At 37.2% G+C, this 20,188-nt stretch overlaps 1 protein-coding gene across 1 annotated transcript in view; it reads right to left on the reverse strand.

Annotated features, from left to right (window-relative positions):
* Nucleotides 1–2,697: 2,697 nt before the first annotated feature.
* LOC149170697 (putative ferric reduction oxidase 1) overlaps nt 2,698–20,188 on the reverse strand; it is a 31,211-nt gene continuing 13,720 nt past the window's right edge. Inside the window, 11 exon segments of the mRNA XM_089425693.1 lie at nt 2,698–2,906; nt 4,344–4,405; nt 4,556–5,215; nt 11,192–11,902; nt 13,251–13,347; nt 13,350–13,505; nt 14,420–14,744; nt 14,870–15,107; nt 16,158–16,180; nt 16,360–16,474; nt 16,569–16,662. Coding sequence (XP_089281819.1) covers nt 2,746–2,906; nt 4,344–4,405; nt 4,556–5,215; nt 11,192–11,902; nt 13,251–13,347; nt 13,350–13,505; nt 14,420–14,744; nt 14,870–15,107; nt 16,158–16,180; nt 16,360–16,474; nt 16,569–16,662 — 2,642 coding nt within the window. The 3' untranslated portion in view covers nt 2,698–2,745.

Below are 20,188 nucleotides of genomic sequence, written 5' to 3' on the forward strand. Positions count from 1 at the left end.
GTGCCAACCATTCCATCATATCCTCTGCCCTGAGAGAAATTTTCTTCTTCATTTCGGGGGCATTCCATAAACCTTATGACCATGAAAAGGGAGTTTGCAATCTTTTGCAATGTGACCTGTTACACGACGTCTTCTGCACCTGAAGGGAATGCCTTCATAGTCTAATATCTGTAGATGAGAAAATCCATCTTGACCAAGCCTCATCTTAGCCACGGGTCCTTCTCTTGAATTAATACTCACCAAAATGTGCATTGCAGTCATGATGCCAGTGGTTTGAAAAGATATGTCTCCATCCAAGAAAATCCCCAAGTAGTTTCAAATATCCATAAAGGCTTCTTAAGACCAGAATTGAATAGGAAAGCCTAGTAGTCGAACCCAAATTGGTGTGGCTTCCAACCCCTCTCGACTAACATCAAAGAGAGGTGTCCATTTCTTCAAAAGAACTGTAGTAGAATCAATGGACCAATTTCTTTCAAGAACCCAGGAGACGCTATGACTTGAGTTGGAAAGAAAGATGAACCAACCTTTAGCCAAGGTTGAGACAGATGACAAGGACTCCATATTTGTCCCCATTTTCGAGTAGCCCACTCTCTCGGGGTTTGGACCTTGAAACACCTTCCCCTTGCTCTTCCCACAATAACAACCTTTTTCTTCTATTCAACCTCATGAAATTGAATGTCCACTCCAAAAACCATATTTTCCTCCCCTTTCTGTAACTTTGCACAATGAACCTTTTTCTTCTTTATGGCACTTATGGGTCTCTGTCCTTGGAGGGGGGGGTGGTGTTATGCTTGCTCTAGTTCTATGGATCTTGCCTAAGAAGCACCTCTACCATTGAACCCCTATATTAGTGTGGCCACATCAAGCTCAGTTCCAAAGAGGGTTGTATCTGTAAATACTAAATAATTTTTAGGCAATGCCTTAAACAAAGGGTATCCTGGAAAAGTCAAATTCTCCTCTCCCCTTGAAGTTAGGGTTTTTACCCAATGTTTTTGTAGAATATTAGAGACTGACACAAATGTCACTGGAAATTTTTGGTATAGACCCTCCGTCAAAGGGGAAAACAAACAAGGTGATGCCATCACCTGTAGGGGCCTTGTGAAAAAAGGAGTCAGATCCCAAACTTCCATACCGACTCCACTTACACTTGTCCCATCTAGGGTTTTTCAGTATAAGTGAGTTCCTAGATCTTCCTCTAGACCAGAAAAACCCACACTTGGCAATGGAAACCCTGAAGCACAAATAGACACCTGACCCTATAGCTTATTCGAGTCCTCGTTCACTAGAATGACCCTATTCTCAGCTTGTGAATCACCAACTGGCTTGTTCCATATCTGATAAAATTCTAGTGGATCAAAATAATAGTCTACCAAAAGATCCTCCATCAACCTACAACCGAGCTAAGCCTATTAATCAGGGATAAGGAAATGAAGAATATGTTGCTCTTATGACAATCATCTTCAGTGACAAAGTCGAAGTCATAGACAACATATCTACACTCTATCTTGGGAAAAAACCCTAAAGCTATCATAGTTCTTAGTAGGGCCTCTGAGTTTATCTATCGTGATCTCAGTTTGTTTCTCGCTGATCTTGAATATCGTGAACAAATATATCTTCTTCCTCTTCAACTCCAAGAATGTAGACTTGCATTCACCATTGATAGACATCCTAGAACATGCACTTGCTTGTTAGATGTTTTGAAGCTTTTATGGGCATATTTTCTAGTAAAAAATGTTCATAATCCGACAAGTATTTCTTGAAATCACAAATTTGAGTTATGAATTCCCTACAATCCAAGTGCCCCAGTGGTTTTTCATAGTACATTTGACTAGAAAAGAGAACAATTCTCGAAAACTAAAGGCACTTTACCTTATTTCTCCAATATACAGAGGAAGGAAAATTGAAAGTATAAGAAGATAGGACACGACTCCTAATTTTTGCAAGTTTCAGATAACTAGATGCAAACACTAACCACAACAAATATAAGAGATTTATTTTTCCTAGAAAATAAGTTCAAAAAAATCAATTAATATGACACAATAAAAACTATATATAATATTTAGATTACAAAACATAATAGAAATTTTAATATATAAAATCTAAAATTTTATTAAAATAATTTTAAGCTTTTATCATAATTTTAAATTTATATTACTTAATTTTAAATTCAAATAACACTTTTTGAAATTTACCAATACACTTAAAACATTAAATATAATTTAAACAAACACATACATTAAAAATTAATGTTACTTGTTAATAGATTATTCTGTTGTTATTATAACTTTCAAATTTTACATACATAACTTAGATTTATGTGTGAAAATTAATGAAAATTCAAAATAGAACATTAACATTAACATTAAGAAAAATATTTTTGATAAAAATCATATAGGAGAAACTCACTCGTTCCAAATGCACGACAAAAATTTTTCCTATATAATTTTATCAAAAAACTCTTCTTAATATAATATGGATCACAGAGGCCTAAATTCAAAAACATTAACATTTTAATTTCCCCTACTCAATTTGCCAAATTTAAAAAAATATAAAAAAATATATTATTATTTAAATTAAATTAAAGACACAAAAAAAAACTTTAACCTCCCGCACACACCAAAAAGCGCATATATTTTTCAAAATACATTACGGACTATTACATAAATTAGGAGCACCAAAGGCGTTTAGATCCCACCAAGCCCGGGCTCATTTAATTTTTATAAATAACATAATATTACAAGCCCGTTAAAGGCAAAAGCTAATCGAATGAAAGTTAAATGCAATGGTCGAGTTATTTGTGGCGGAGGAGCAAACAGACGCTACACTCTCTTGCATTCCCTGTGGACCAGATACAAGTACCCCGACACTGGATCCAAACTTCTCTTTTGCACATGTAGAAAATATACCTATACAACAATACAGCGTTTCAAAATAATAGGTGAAATTACAATAACTGACCAAATATGTTATAATATTTATATTTTAATTATAATTTTATTTTAAATTATTATTATTATTAATTATAAAGAAAATATGAGATAAATATATAGTTAGTTAGTTAGGTATATTATTTAATTTGCAAAAATTGAATGCTTAAAGTGTTTTTCACAGTGGTAAATTTATTTATACATTCAAAAGTGTATTTTAAATGATAAGAAATTACAATTTTGCTAGAAATTGTATTGTTGATTTAGACCAAAACAACAATTTCGCTTAGTTAGACTATGCCTAAAAAACTTGTGAAAAAATTCTTAACCATGGCCATTCTTAACTTATAAATAGGATTTGTTACACTACCATGCCTTATCAATATCTCATGCTCAAAAAACCATTTCATATGACACTCGTTGATATAACATTTATGCCTAAAAAGCTTGTGACAAGATTCTTAACCATGGTGATTCTTAACTTATAAATAGGATTTGTTACACTACCATGCCTTATCAATATCTCATGCTCAAAAAACCATTTCATATGACACTCGTTGATATAACATTTATTTTCAACTAACACAACCATATAAATTAAATGGATGACAAATGTTGATAGGCATCAATCCATAATAAATATCAAAGCACTTGCTTCTTTTTTTTGCTAAAGCAAGAGTGTTTTCTTCTCATTCATTAACTAAAAAGTTACAAAACTATGTTACAAATCCCGACATTGATGCCTACAGGAACATCCAGTCTCTGCCATGCTTCAAAAATCGGGCCTAGGGCCCACAAAACTCTATGACTGCCATCGACCGTAGGATCTGATTCTAAGGATCTCACGGTCGAGGGGTAAATTCGGAAAATCAATTAGCACACAAATTAACAAACACCTCGGACCTGAAGGGAAATTAAACCCATTCAAGAGTTCAAGTGCGTCCGCCCAGGGAGATAAATCCCGAGCTACTTTAACGTTCAGAACCCCTGAGACACCACCAGGATCGCGCTAAGCTCAGAGGATAATGCTACCAACAAGCTCGATGAACTGTGGCTGTTGATCTTCCCAAGTCGGATCCAACGATTGAGGAGAATATCGGTCGAGAAGAAGCACAAGGAAAACCTGTCCGATATAGGCGGTTTTCTCTCTCCTCCTGCCGCCACGTGGTGATTGATGAGTGGCACTGGGGGAAAACCATGAAAAACCGCTTGGGAGCTTGGGGACGCCCGATAAACCACTAAACCGCTGAACCTCTGTTTTCTTTGAAAAATAAAGCCGCTCTTTCTCCACATCCTTCCGTATGTCTGAAAGATCCCCTTGCGTCGATTATGTGGTCTTCTGCTTGATGAACCCTTGTCCTCCATTTGCTTAATTGCCTAATTGCTGCTTCTCCTTCATTCTGTGCTAATGTTCACTGCCTGCACGTGCCAAACTGTGGCGTTCCTCACGCAATTTCCCTGCAGGTGCTAATTCCCACCTGTGTATACTACGATCTTTTTTACAGAGCACCCCTTCATTTGCTAGTCGGTATGCGAATTTGTTGGCATTTCTGCGCACATGTGAGAAATTTAGGGTTCTTAGGATTCTTAGATGAGATTGAATACGATGATAGACCTGTAAAAGTCACCATTGGTTCGAGACTTTCTCTAGTGCTGAGCCATTTGCTATTTTTTTTATTGAATTGATTGCTAATTCAGAGTAAGCCTCTATGATAGTGTTCGGCATATTGAGATCTCTTAGAATCTCTAAGCACTGCTCTATGGCCATTAATTCCGCCATATTGTTGGTAGCATTTCCTAAATGACTATGGAGGATGACTATAATGTTCCCCTTGTCATCTCTTATAACTCCACCATAACGCGCAACCCCCGGGCTTCCCTTCGAGGCTCCGTCTGTATTAAATTTCAAGAAGCCAGGGAGGGGTGGTTGCCAGTGATCCTGCCCCATAGTAGAGTGAGTTGTAATTCTGTTTGTGCCCTGGGGAACAAGCTTCTGGAGACCCAAAAGCAAAAGGATACGAGCCTCCTGGTGAGATGGAGGATACTGAGGAGGTTGCTTTTGAAGGGTATTAACAATTTCTTTGAGTTTCCTTAAGAGCTGAGCTATTATGTTTTGGGTTGATCCAGATTTATCCTTTAAAATTATGTTATTGCGTTCTTTCCAGACATTCCAGATCAAAAATCCTGGGATCAAAGTCCAGGCTATGTTGACTGTCTCATTCTCAGAAAGTTTTTTCCTCCAATGTTTTAAAGTTTTGGAGATGTCATTTTCATCCTGGTCAGTTTGCCTGAAGATAGAGGCAACCCAGTTCCATAAGGTCGAGGTGAATGTGCAGAGGTTAAGAAGGTGATCCATCGTTTCTTCCTGAAGACCACATAATTGGCATCTAGATGGTCCAGCAAATCCTTTCTTTCTAAGATTTTCCCAAGTCAAAATCTTTTTGTGTTGCACCATCCACACAAATAGCTTGATTTTCATCCAGTGAGGGTTCTTTCATAGGTCCTTCCATATTTTATCAAGGTTTGTCAAATTATGTCCAGTGGCAATTTCTTTGGCTTCTTTGAGGTTGAAGTTGCCCTCACTATTTCTTCCCCATCTAAGTTGATCTATGAAAGTTGAGATCAAAATTTTCCTCTTTTCCAGGATTGTTGCAAGAGCTTCAGCCTGGGCCTTCAGAGGAGTCTCTTCACTGTAAACTGGTACTTTCCATGTTCTCCATTTATTATTGTCCCTTGTATGATCCTAATAGTCACTGACCTTTTTTAGTCCTTTGTGGACAGTATCATCTTTGAGAATATTCAGTCCTTCTCTAAATAAGTTGGGTTCCTGCTGCCAGTTATCTTCCCAAAACCAGGCTAGGTTCCCATTTCCGATCTCCCAGAAACTATGTTTCTGGACTAATGCTCTGTTCTCCCAGGCATTGTTCCAAATATGTGAGCCTCTGATGTGTCTGGTCATTCTAATATGGTCCCATTCTTGCCAGTCCTTTGCATATTTCTGTTTCTAGAGCTTGGCCCATCGGTTTCTTGTTTTCTTTAGCCATCTCCACCAAAGTTTGGCCCCCAAAACTTTGTTGAGAGTATCCGGGTCATGGAGCCCTAGACCCCCATGAGTTTTGGGTTTGCATAGTTTGTCCCAAGCTACGAGAGCCCATTTCTTTTTTTCCTCCCCTTTTCCCCAAAGAAAATCTCTTTGAATGTTCCTGATTTGTTGTACTACTCCTCTAGGGACAAGAAGAACCGAAAACATGTAGATTGGAATAGTTTGTAGGACTGCCTTTGTGAGAAATAGCCTACCTGCTAGATTCAGAGATCTGCTAATGCATTTGCTGACTTTGTTCTTCAGTTTATTAGTCAGTGGCTCCCAAACTTCCTTGCTCAGAGGTTTGTCCGTAAGAGGTATTCCCAGATATTTGGAGGGAAGATGATCTCTCTGAAAGCCAAGAATTCTGGAGAGGTTTTTCTGAATAGCAATATTAGTGTTGAGAAAGAATACTTTTGATTTTGTGAGACATACCTCTATACCAGCTGCCGTAGCAAAATCTTGCAGAATTTGTTTGAAAGCTTTGGCTTCTTTGACCGTGGGTATGCCCTGTAGCATGCTGTCATCTACAAATCGTTGATGAGTCAAAGAGTCTCTGTCCTGGGTAAGCTTGAGACCCTGGATTCTGCCTTCTCTCTTGGTTGAAATGATCGCTTTGCCTAATCCTTCCATCATAAGGATGAAGAGAAAGGGAGAGAGCGGATCTCCTAGCCTAAGACCCCTCGAGGGCTGAAAGGATTTGGATGGAGAACCATTGAGAAGGATAGAAAAGCTAGTGGATGTTACTAGAGCCATTACCCATCTTATCCAATTATGGTCAAAGCCATACGCTTTTAGAACTTCTCTGATGTATGACCAGCTTAATTTGTCATAAGCTTTCGCTAGGTCAAGTTGTATGATCATACCTGCTTGCTTATTATTCTTGAGAGAGTGCACTATCTCGTGAGCTTGAATGATGTTATTGAGGATTTGCCTTCCTTCCACATATCCAGTTTGCTCCTCAGACACGAGAGTTGGAAGAAGGGGCTTGAGTCTGTTTGCAATAACTTTAGAGATAATTTTGTATACTACATTACAAAGGGCTATGGGTCTGAATCGGTCTAGAGTCATTGCTTTATCCTGCTTAGGAATTAGGGCTATGAAGGAGGCATTTAGCACTTTTAGGATTGTTTTTGAGATTCTTGAATCCTCCACCACCTCCAGTATATCATGTTTGACTATTTCCCAGCCTGCCTTGAAGAAGTCTATGTTGAAACCATCTGGGCCTGGAGATTTCCCATTGTGCATCTTTTTGATTACTTCTTTGACCTCCTCTTTCGTCACTGGCCTGTTGAGATTATAATTATCTTCCCTGGTCACCAGTTTTGGAATGTGCTGAGTAAATATTTTTATATAAAGAGATCTGTCTATGATAGGCTCCTCTGCAATATTTTGAAAATGTTGTACTAGAATTGATTCCATATCTTTGTGCGTGCTCAGCTCTATCCCTTGAGGATCTATGAGTTTTGTAATCCGATTATGAGCCCTATGTTCCATGGTAGATTTGTGGAAAAACCTTGTATTTCTTTCTCCTTCTTTAAGCCATTGCACTCTTGATTTCTGCTTCCAGAAGATTTCTTCCTGCTGACATCTATTGTCCCATTCTTGTTGGAGAGAGTCAACTTGCAATTTCCTATCCTCAGTGAAACCTTCCTTGATGAGAATTTGGTTAATTTTCTGTAACTTTTGTTCCACTTCTTTTTTGGCTTTAAAAATATTGCCAAACTTATTTTTGTTCCATTCTTTAAGTTTGACCTTTATGTGTTTGAGTCTTTGTTGCAGAAGGAACATTTTCGTGCCTTGAATGGGAAAATCTTCCTTCCACCATTTACCAATATTGGTGATGAAGTCAGGGTGAGTAAGCCAAACATTTTCGAACCTGAAAGGTCTGTTCCTCGGAGTGCCAATAAAAGACGCCTCTAACTGAATAGGCCAGTGATCCGATCCTCTAAAAGGAAGGATAAATGCATTCAAGTTAGGGCTAGAGAGAAAGAGGTTCTCCGAGATGATGAATCTATCTAGTTTTGAGGCAACTTGGGAAGCTCCTCCCCTCTTATTGTTCCATGTGAAGGTACCATTTGCTGATTCCAAGTCCACTAGACTCATGTCGTTTAGGAAGTTTTGGAAAGCAATAGAGTCTCTTCCTTCTGGTTCCTCCTTTTTTTTTTCTGTGAGAGATTTGATCATGTTGAAATCTCCACCCAGAATCCAGGGCATTACTGGGTATCTCTCCCTAAGCTCCTCAAGTGAAGTGAGAAGCTTGAGTTTGTATTCAGGTTTTTGAGGACCATAGACATTTGTGACCATATAGATTTCCTTGTCACCCAAGGGTTGGATAACCATTGAAAGGTAGTTCCTGGAAGCTTCAGCATCCAGAATTCCAAATTTCTAAGGGTTCCAAAGAGTAAGAATCTCCCCCGCTGTATTATGGGCTTTGACTTCTAGGTGCTCATATTTACTAAGCCATTTGCTATGAATCTCCCGGACTTTATCTATGGAACATTTTGTTTCTTGTATAAACACCATATCTGGGTTTTCTTCTTTTATTCTATTGCTGAGATTCCTTTGTTTTCTTTTACTTCCTAGACCCCTAATATTCCAAGTTGTGAGCTTCATAATGATGGGTTTTTGAATGAGTAACTGGTGAGATCTTTCATCTTACCTGAGTTGAGCATGAGTTTCCCACACTTTGTTAGCAGCTCATTTTGTCTCTTCCTTCCTCTTTTCTTGCTTCGGTTCTTGGCTGAGTGTCCTAACGCTTCCTCCATTGATTTGACTCCTCTATGTTCCTAGTTATCATGGCTTCTTTTGACTCCAGTGGTTTTTGTATGAGATCTCCAGAGGAAGAGCTATTGTACTCTATCAAACTCCTCTTGTGGTAGGGAGTCTATCCCTTTGTTGGTTCCCTGGTTGAAGAATTTTTCTAGATCAAGATTCTCCCTCTCAAGAATCCCCTGTAGTTCATGGTCCTCTATTCCAACTTCACTTGGGGTCATCTCCTAGTCCCTGCTTGATTCCATATTGCTTGGTATAGTCTCCCTTTGTTCGTTGTCTTCCTGTATTATTTCCACACTGTCCTCCTTTTCCTTCTCTGTGAGATGGTTGTTTGCTGTATCGTCTTTTTGAATGTTCCCTCCTTCTTCTTCTAAAACCTCATACCTGTTGCGAATTGGTATCTTGTTCTCATTGGTTTTCTTTTGGTACTTTCTTCCCCCTCCTTTCCCTCTGGCTCCCATCTTGGTGAATCCGTCAGGATCTTTGCTTGTATTGGTTCTCGGATTATCCTCCCTTTTGTTTTGTGGGCAGTCCCTAAAGAGGTGCCCATGTTCATGACATTTTCGACATCTAAATGGGACATGTTCATAGTCCACTGCTTGTACCCATTCCTCATTGTATACTTCTAGGACAACTTCATCCGAGAGTGCTCCTGATAGATCCATTTCCACACATATTCGTGCGAAGGAGGTATATTTACCTCGCAGAGTTGCCTCTGATATTTTTAGAAAATGTCCTAATTTATTTCCTATAGCTTTTAAGGATTCAGGTAGCCAATAATCTAGAGGTAAGGAGTATAGTCTTATCCATACCGGGACTGATGTGAATGTTTCTCGTTCCGGAACAAAGTTCATCACCCAGGGTCGTATGTATAGTCCTGCAACAGCATAGAAGTAGGGTCCTCCTTCAAACACTCTGTCTTTGTCCTCTAGGCTAGTGAAAACCACTGTGAAGAAACCCTTGGACCCTAGATGCAAATTTATTTCTCCCTTTGGTTTCCAGTTGTTTCTATCCAAGTGTACATATTCTTCTTTGTAGGCCATATACCCATAAACTTGCATATAATAGCATAAGTCGCCATGTGATCTTTGTGCGCTTGCAGTACAGGATCATTCAGAACCACCCGGGGTTTGATGGTTGACTTGGGTTTACAGGGTCCTGTTGCAGATCTGTACTCTTTGCTCTGACTGTTGTTCCCTAGTCTCTCCTCCCTTCTGACCTCCCCGTGAGTCTCTTACTGTTCATCGGAATTGCTGCTTTCCGATTTTTTGTGTTTGTCTTCTTTTTTCCCGCCTCCAAGAGTTTCCTGAATCCATTCAAAATCGTTTCCTTGCTTCTGTTTGATACAACGCCATTGCTACCAGCTCGCTCCTTCTACCGCTTCCTGTTCTAAACCCTAACCAGTAAACTCCTCCCAATTATTATAATATATTTATAAATATGTAGCTATAAAATTTTATTTGTTCATCAAAGCACTTGCTTCATTATATATCTCAAATTGCTAAAATTTAAAAAATCATAAAAAGTAACTAAATTATAACTTTATTTTAAATTTTATTGTCAGTAATAAATAATAAAAAGAATTAATATATAAGTTAAACATTAAACATATATACATTTAAAATATATGGAACACTATTCATAATCATAGAAATTTACTCGTATTTTACCATGAAGGTGCTTAATTTGTAGGCTTTGTTACAATACCATGGTCCAATACCCTGGTTTATCAATACCACATGCCCAAAAAACCATAAATCACTTTATGTGTCACTAGTTCATATGAATTTTTTTTAATTAAAAGATAAAAAATGACATAATTACTTTGAAAATAGATCTCAACCTTTAATTTGTGTATATCATTATGAATATTCTAAAATATTTTGTAAAGATTAAATATTTACCATCTACCTAATAAATATTGCTAATTAAATTAAATTTGTGGAAGCTGGATTCTAAAATAAACCCCATTTAATTTAAAATATAGAAAGAGTATAACTACTTTTGAGTTAAATTTTAACCTTTAATATGTGACTAGTATAAGAATATTTTAAAATCTTCTAAAAAAAAATTAAATTCCCATTATCCACTTACTAATAATTGATAATTAAATTAAAATTATGAAAACTTTTCTAAAATAAACATACTTATCCACTTACTAATAATTATAATTTCAAGTTCTAAATTCTTTTTTATTAATTAAATTTATTTAATTTTATAATATCTCTTTTTCATTATATAAATATTTTTTTATCCAAAATGTTAGAGGTTGTTACCAAGATTGTAATAAAACTTTTAAACTTACTCCCTAAAACATTTTTGATCCCACAATTAACTTTCACCCTCAAATATTTGCATCAAATTTAAACTTATAAATTCATGCATACTCAACCTTAAACAAATCTACTGTTCTCCTCGAAAATCAGGTCTCCTGCCATAATGCACATTGTCCAGATGCATCAAGCTGAGACAATCGGTACAACCATGTTCTTCCCACATGAGCAACTCTAGGCTGACTTCCTCTACTTTGACAGCTGAATGATCATGTCCATCTGCTCTCAGTTTCATGCAAGTCTTCCATTTCCAAATAGCCATTGCAGACACTGTAATACATATTCCCATTACCAGTGCCAGATCAATGAACAATCTCCTCTCCCACGATGGATAAATATTATATGAATTACGATCCTTGGGATAGACGAATAAGCTGTTCAGCAACCCAAGGAGAACAAGGAATACTACAAATGTTATCAATATCAGTGAAGCTCTCCACAATTTGCTCTCCGTCCCTAACAGAGCTGGAATGGTACTGTTAATTCCCTTCGTCTCAAATTGCACTGCCTTGAATTCATAGTTTGGTAATGGGGATTCATAGTCTGGTGCCTCTTCTTGCGTAACGAATGCCTCGACCTTCAAAAATCCTTCTGACTGTAAGCCTGACTGATGTAGCAATGTGGGAGAGATGAGATTCAGCATAGATAGATCTTCTCTTTTCTTGACTACAATTATTAGTAAAACTCTTGGAGTGGAATTTAATTGCTGTGACATAATTTCCTGCAGTATGCCGAGGAAAGGAGTCACTCCACTTCCACCAGCAATCAGAAGTAGACTATCATATCTGAAAAAAAAGAGACACTGATATGAAATTCGCCATCATGTGTAACGTTATAGCAGAGTGATTTTTTTTTTAATAATAATAATTTTATAGTCTACCTCAAGAACAATTAGTCATGGAAATGAATTCTCAGACAGGAACAGATGGGCATCAGTAATCAATTAATTAGTACAAATTTAATCTATGGAGTTTTATTGTTCAGGTGTTGGATGCGTTTGCAAAGCCAGGACATGTCCATAATGATTTTTATTTAAAATGTTAGTACTGAAGATGAGCAAGGTACTTATGTTTTGGTACAAATTCAGTGCATAGAAATTCAACAAATGAAGCTGGACATGGTAGTAACTCAGGCATTACAAGTCTTTTGCACAGGAGGACATGCCCATAAGGATTTTTATTCAAAATGTTAGTGATGAACATGAGCAAGGTACTTATGTTTTTGGTACAAATATAGTGCATAGAAATTCAACAAATGAAGCTAGACATGGTTTAAACTCAGGCATTACACAAGGTATTCAGATTAGGATATTGGTAGAAATTTAACCACTGATGTTGTTGCATGTAAGGGCACAGCTGCTTGTGGGGTATGGGAGAAAGAAAATGAGAAGTGCATGACACTCTTCAGTGATACACCTATAAACTTATCTGATTTATTTATTCTGAGTGGGTCTATTACTATTTATACATAAACATTGCACTAACAACCTTGAACCAACAACCTGCCTTATAAACGTTCTTGAATCTCAACTCACACATACACCTGATCACACTTTACAACTCAGCTGTCCACATACATACATCAACATATTTATAGCTATTCAAATTCTTAGATCATAGTAATATATAATTAATCATAGCAATACAAATTCCAAAATCATAGTAATATCATTGGATTGGATGATTATTCTCCTAACTCGCAGAAAAAAACATAATTTGATGTTTTCATTTTAATCAACTTTCCTTCTTTGTTATTTAAAAATCTTGCAGTTTTTGAATTCCATTTAGTTGTCTCTGATTCTTTTTCTGAAGGGCATAGTTTCTTACTTGTAATTCCAAATCAAACCCGACATTAGCTGTAAATATGGATATGGATTATTCACTGAAATGACAACACAAATGTGTACACACCAGTTAAATAAAAATTCAACCAACCTTTATGCATCCTTCATCAAAACATTAGAATGACGGATTAAGCAAAATACCCAAGTCCTTGGTAAATTTCCAAGCAACTGTATATGAGACAAATTTAAAACCATAAATATCTCAGGAAGTAATTGGAATTTTAGAAATGACACATTAGGAAAATACTTCCAATTTAGTGTATATGGCACGAATTAAAAATCATAAATACCTCAGAAAGTAATTGGAATCTGGTCCATAAGGTCCTTCCACAGCTGCAGACAGACTCACAGTTCTAGTTTTCGAAAGGTGGGGACGCAAAGATAAAATTGTAAAGCCTCAGTCCATTCTCCTTGGCACTTAATCACAACTGAAATTCGATGCTTGTCAACGCTTGAGCTGGATGCTATGCTGAAAGGGTGCCACTGCAGGCGAGATATAACAGGAACCTTGAGTAGTATCACACTCGTTGAAACGTACTTCATGCCTGCAGCAAGCGTTGTATGTGGAAGACAGCTGCTGATCTTGCTTTTGATAAGACCTTTTTGCACTGATTTTGGTATGATGTAGTGTTGATTCCCTCTGGGATATCTTATGACTGCAAGATTTTGATTTATATGCTTACAAGGAATCTTGATCATCCTGGGAATATGATCCTTTTTTCTTTTCATCCATCTGTTTACCTGTTTTTCAGATAGTCTCCTTTTGCTATATATGTATAAGACAGCTGCTGATCTTGCGTTTGATGAGACATTTTTGCACTGAGTTTGGTATGATGTAGTGTTGATCTCCTCTGGGATATCCTATGACTGCAAGATTTTGATTTATATGCTTGCAAGGTGTCTGATCCTTGTCATATCTTATGTACTCTTTATATTGCCTCAATATAATTCTATGAAGATTTTTTTCTCTGAAAAAAAAACGCTTGGAAAAACATTTATATTGAAAATGGATTTGCATAGGTGGATAATTGTTAAAATTAAATGTTCATCAATGATGTTATAAATAGAGCTTATTAGATTTGCATAGGTAGATAATTGTTAAAATTAAATGTTCATCAATGAGGTTATAAACAGAGCTTATTGTTGTGAATTTTACATGCCATTAATGATGTTTATATAGAGCTTATTGATGTGAATTTTATATGTAATCAATTAAATTTATCTTAAGTGAGAGTGATTGAGAGAAACGAGTATTATCTTCTCTGCCCATGTTCATTTTTTACCTGTAACAAAATAACATGATAAAATTGAAATAATACATTAAAAGATATATTTAGCCATACTACATCTATCAAGAATTTGATCTCATGCTAGTACTGCCCTACATGCACTCAAGAGAGGAGACTAGGAATTTGAAAGAAAAGTTCTAGGGATTATATTCGTTTCGGCTGATATTTACCTGGGTGCTTTGACAAAGTAAGCTCAGCTTTGCAGGGTAATATTCGAGCTGATAGGATTTTGACAGTCCTTCCTGATTGAAGGAACCTTCAAAACCTGTCAAGAAGGAAGAGAAAAATTCCAGGCAAAACTGTGCAGAAATGTCTATCACTGATATGTAGTGAGAAAAAGACCGTGAAGACCACATAAAGATGGTGCGTATAATAGAATAGCTCGAAGAATTTTCTCCTTGTTGGTTTAATCGATGTCAACCACATTATTATTCCGGATAATAGAGCAATCACTCCTGGCAAATTGGCACGCCCTGTTCTATCCCATCTTGTTAACTGCACATAGTAAACACTTTCTAAATTAAAGTCTCAGCCACTCCAGAAACAAGATATCAAAATGTAAATGCTTTTGTTTTCATCTCTGCCATGAATGACCTGCTAGCAATGATATTTATGGGTACCTCTCTTAGTAGAGAATTCCTGCTTCCCCAGACTACAGAAAAACACACTCCATGTAATGTGTAAATAACCATCATGGTGTTAGCTACCCATATGTGATACTTGACTGACATTTCGGAATGTACGCCAATAATCTGTAGCAAATCCAGTCCTCGAGTAACAGGTAAGAATAGCACAGCTAAACATAAGTTTCCGATGTAGCCCAGTCTAACCCCAACCCTCTCCAACTTATATTGCCATCTGAAATTAAGAAAAAAATACTTTTAAGCACGGTAAAAATATTTTTTTTGAAAGTTTGATAGGGCTATATTTTCATAATGTCCAATATATGGGGTGGAGAATTGAATCTTTGACTTCATATCAGTTAGTGTCTTAACAAAGTACTTGATAGTACTTTTTATGTCTATTTTAGGTTTCAGAATAATTCATAAATTTGATGGATTTGTAGAAGTGAAGTCAATTATTTGACTTTGACTCTTCCAACTACTAAACTTATCTCAATTGCAAATTCTGGAAATATCTTTAAGTTTGATAGGACTATATTTTCATCATATCCAATATATGGGGTGGGGAATTGAACCAATGACTTCATATCAATTAGTGTCTTAACAAAGTACCTAATAGTACTTTTTATGTCTATTCTAGGTTTCGGAATAATTCATAAATTTGATGGATTTGTAGAAGTGAAGTCAATTATTTGACTTTGATTCTTCCAATTACTAAACTTATCTCAATAGAAAATTCCGGAAATATCTTTAAGCTTGGTAGGACTACATTTTCATCATGTCTAATATATGGGGTGGGGAATTGAACCCGTTACTTCATCTCAACTAGTGTCTTAACAAAGTACTTGATAGTATTTTTTATGTCTATTCTAGGTTTCAAAATAATTCATAAATTTGATGGATTTGTAGAAGTGAAGTCAATTCTTTGACTTTGACTCTTCCAACTACTAAACTAATATCAATTGCAATTTCTAGAAATATCTTTAAGCTTGGTAGGACTACGTTTTCATCATGTCCAATATATGGGGTGGGGAATTGAACTAGTAAGTTCATATCAACTAGGGTGTTGACTCTTAACAAAGTACCTAATAGTACTTTTTATGTCTATTCTAGGTTTCAGAATAATTCATAAATTTGATGGATTTGTAAAATTGAAGTCAATTATTTGACTTTGAGTCTTCCAACTACTAAACTTATCTCAATTGCAAATTCTAGAAATATCCTGAAATTTAATAAACAACAGTCAATTACACGATATCCCAGAATAAAAAATCAAACAATTAACCTGGCTGCTGTCAATAAAATAAACTGAAATTTTCACCAATTAAGATAAAAATACTCCTATCCAATAGATTTCCAAAATATTTCCAAATCTACAATATAATTAAATTCAATACAAACCATCAGATTTCCAAAATATTTCCAAATCTACAATACAATATAATTAAATTCAATACAAACCATCTACTTACACATAATGTCCGTACCATAAGTCCCACGAATATAATGATAGTCAGTAGTTTAGTTGCAGATACAAATCCCAACGGTCCTCGAATGAAAATTAGACGACGAGATATGGTAACTCGGACCTTCTTTATGGCTCTGCAATTCAAACGTCTTCATTAACATTATATATATATATATATATATATTAAAAATTGTTCTCATGAATTGAACGAAAAGCAATATAACTTACAGGCTTAAATCCTGATAGCCATGGGCCTGCAGATATATTGCACCCAGTACTGCTAGCAGTATCAATAAGAACGAATAGAGGAAAATATCAGGGCCTGTGCGCATATCATAGATTTCTGTTAAATTGGATCGAAGACAATATAACGAATTCTTTTCAGGAAGAAAAAAAGCTATATAGTTATATTATATTCAACCAAAACAGGAATGTACAACAATGTAGATATGGGGGGCATCTGATCTGATAAGAGAAAATTGGCACAAAAACCTCAAGGAGAAAGGATATATGTATCCTTGTCAGATCTGTTACATAGAGGTCATGAGGAAAATATTGCATATGGACATATCTTCATATAGAATTCCAAGGATCAGTCCCATGAGCCAATGTTATGTATGAAAAAACAACATTTTTATGAGACAAAAGATGGGGAGCAGAAATCATACCAGATTTGACATCACAAAATAGAGAATTATGTACCCGGCATGGAAAAGTCTTGGATCTGGCAGGAGGTGTTGTCCACTGTAATCTGCAGCCTCCATATGCCCTGCGGCGATGATAGTCCCTGCTTTGACAAAGCATCTGCTCTCCGATTTTTTTCCCTGGCGATGTGGGAGATTGTGTAGTCCTTCCTGTTGTGCCACAAAGCCTCAAGCCTGTTCAACCAGCCAGAGAGGTGTATATTTTTTATGTTATTTTTGGACAGAACATGGTCGATGGTGACTTTGGAGTCTCCAAAAATATGAAGGTTTTTGAGGCCAAGGAAATCAGAGAAAGAAATGAGACTGGCCAGGGCCATAATTTCTGCTTTGTTGTTGGTTCCAGGTCCTCCGTTCCAATGTATATCAAAAGCTTGACCTTCTTCTGGAATTATATAAACACCACAGGCGCATGTGTCATGCTGGGCAGCGCCATCAAAAAAAGCACAGGGATATTCATAGATATCGATGGGCTGCTGGTTCTTTCCTTGTTTGACTGTGGGGAGTCAAGGCCGAGCAAGCGCTTCATATAAACAAAGGATAGATTCGAAGACTATATAAAACGGTTCCCTTTTGGAGTCGAAAATCATTCGATTGCGCCATTTCCAAATGGCCCAGATTGTAATCAAAGGGATCGGCCTCCACTTGCAACACATGTTGCTCCATGTATTGAAGGCCTCATAGATGGAAGGAGCATTGACAATGGCGAAGCCAAAGTGTGCAGATAAGTGCTGCCAAATCAACAGGGATTGAGGACACTGTAGGAAAATATGTAAATTATTTTCAGTATTCGATCTGCAGAGGGAGCATATAGCAGGCCCACACCATTTGCGCTTCTGGAGATTCTCCCAAGTGAGATTCCTGTTATGAAAAACCAACCAGGCAAAAATATTGATTTTTAAAGGGCATCCAGATTTCCAGAACGCTGGCGGAAAGATATTATCACAAGTATCGAATTCTGTTAGTAAAATCTGGAGATATATATGCCTTGCACAAACAACCGAAGTGCCGCCGAGACCTTTCCAAATGATGCAATCCCTGTCCAACGAGCGATATAGACCACACGATTGCAGGGAAAGGGTGATAGCGTTCCATTGGGATTCTAGAGCACTGGTCAGTTGCATATCAGAAGCAGATTTCCAGATTGGGATGGCACCGTCCCATTTTTTAATAACACTGGCCCAAAAGAAATATCCCCTGCTATGTAAAAATCTCAGAAGATGAGGGGAGATATGGATCGTTCCTCCCACACCTGCGAATTCATCGATACCAATAATGATATTGGATCCTGTTTGGAATTTCCAAATCAAATTTTTTCTGAAAAACGGCTCCAATCTTTTAAAGCCTCTCCAGATGAATGAGCCGTTGGCAGATCCAATGGAGCATTGTCTGTACCAATATGTTATGTCGAGGTCGTCCATATACTTAGCTCTGATAGTTTTGCTCCAGTTGGACTCTCCCATAATCGCTTTCCACATTGATTTACATAGAAGCGCTCTTCTGAAGGAGTGTAAATCCATTATGCCCCAACCTCCCATGTTTTTTGGCCGAGTCAGCTTCGAAAGCTTGCTGAGATGATATTTAATCTTCTCCTTCTGTCCACCCCAAATGAAATTGGCTATCATTCTGTTTAAATTGTTTATAATAGATGAAGGGATATAGAAAAGGAGAGCCCAATAAACCATGATTTGTACCAGCACGGATTGGGTAAGAATGGCGCGACCCCCAATTGATAAGCATCTGTATTCCCATGTAGATATTTTCTTGTAGAACCGGTCCGGAATCCACGACCAGTCAGCCACTCTGTAACTCACAGGTTTCAAGTTAAATCCAAGATATTTGAAACCCTTCATGATAGGAAATGCTTTGATGTGGAAAAGATCTGCTAAAAATGTGATTGTATCACCATTTACATCAGCGACATGGAAAGAAGATTTTAAGTCATTGATATACATGCCGGTGGCTTTTTGGAATCTCTCCAATATTTCAAAGATACATATCCATGTAGATCTGCACAGAATGGCTGACAGAAGGATATCATCGACAAAAAGTGAGTGTGACATGTAATTATCCTTGCAAATGGGGAGAGGCATATATCTCCCTTGTTGTATTGCTATCTTAATGTGTAAGCTCAGAGATTCCATGACAAGGATGAAGATAAGTGGAGATAGGGAGCAGCCCTGACGTAATCCCCTGGCCGCTTTGAAAAAGGGAGTTGGGACACCGTTTATGAGGACTGCGAAGTTTACATCCACCACACAGGCCATGATCCATCGAATGCACCTGACATCTAGGCCAATCCTAGCCAGAAGGCATCTTATAAAGCCCCAGTTCACACAATCGTATGCCTTTTTTAGGTCGATTTTCAAAAGGGCCGCATCTATTTTCCTGCTGTGCATTGAGTGTAAGCATTCTTGGGTGAGAGCCACCGCTTCTAAGATATTTCTGTCTTTAAGGAACCCGTGTTGCTCTGTGGACAGATGAAGAGATAGAGTGTTCCTGATACGAATAGCTATAATCTTAGATATGATCTTGTATAATACATTGCATAATGAGATGGGCCGATAATCTGAAAATGAGGATGAGAGCTTTTTCTTAGGAATAAGGGCGATATATGTTGAGGAGATCTTCTGACTGATGATACCTTGTGTTCTCGAATCCTCGACCATCTTGAGGATATCTTCCTTAAATAATTCAAAGAAGTGGATGAAGAAGTCGATGGTCCACCCGTCCGGCCCGGGGCACTTATCTTTCTGGAATGTTTTCATTGTTGCCAATAATTCTTCTTCTGTAACTTCAGCAATAAGAGCACTGTTTAGACCTTCATCAAACATAGTGGGGTATGGGTCTATACCCCATAGAATATCCTCGAAATCGCAGACAGTATCCGCGTTGTATGCCTTTTTAAAATATTTTACAGCCTCTCTAGAGATAGCCTCCTGTGTGGAGTGAGAGTTTCCTTGCTCATCCTTGATTGCCCAAATAGCATTAGTCTCCCTTCTCTTATTAGCAAACCTGTGAAAAAACTTGGTGTTTTGATCTCCCTCTCTGAGCCATAATGCACGACTTTTGAGCCTCCACGAAGCTTCTTCTTCTTCTAAAATCTTTTGTTTTCTTTTTTCTAAGACCCAAATACGATTTCTGATG

Source organism: Pinus tabuliformis, chromosome 4_2 (assembly GCF_031772625.1).
Source record: "Pinus tabuliformis cultivar Carrire ecotype Pingquan chromosome 4_2, CPIR1, whole genome shotgun sequence".
Lineage (NCBI taxonomy): Eukaryota > Viridiplantae > Streptophyta > Pinopsida > Pinales > Pinaceae > Pinus > Pinus tabuliformis.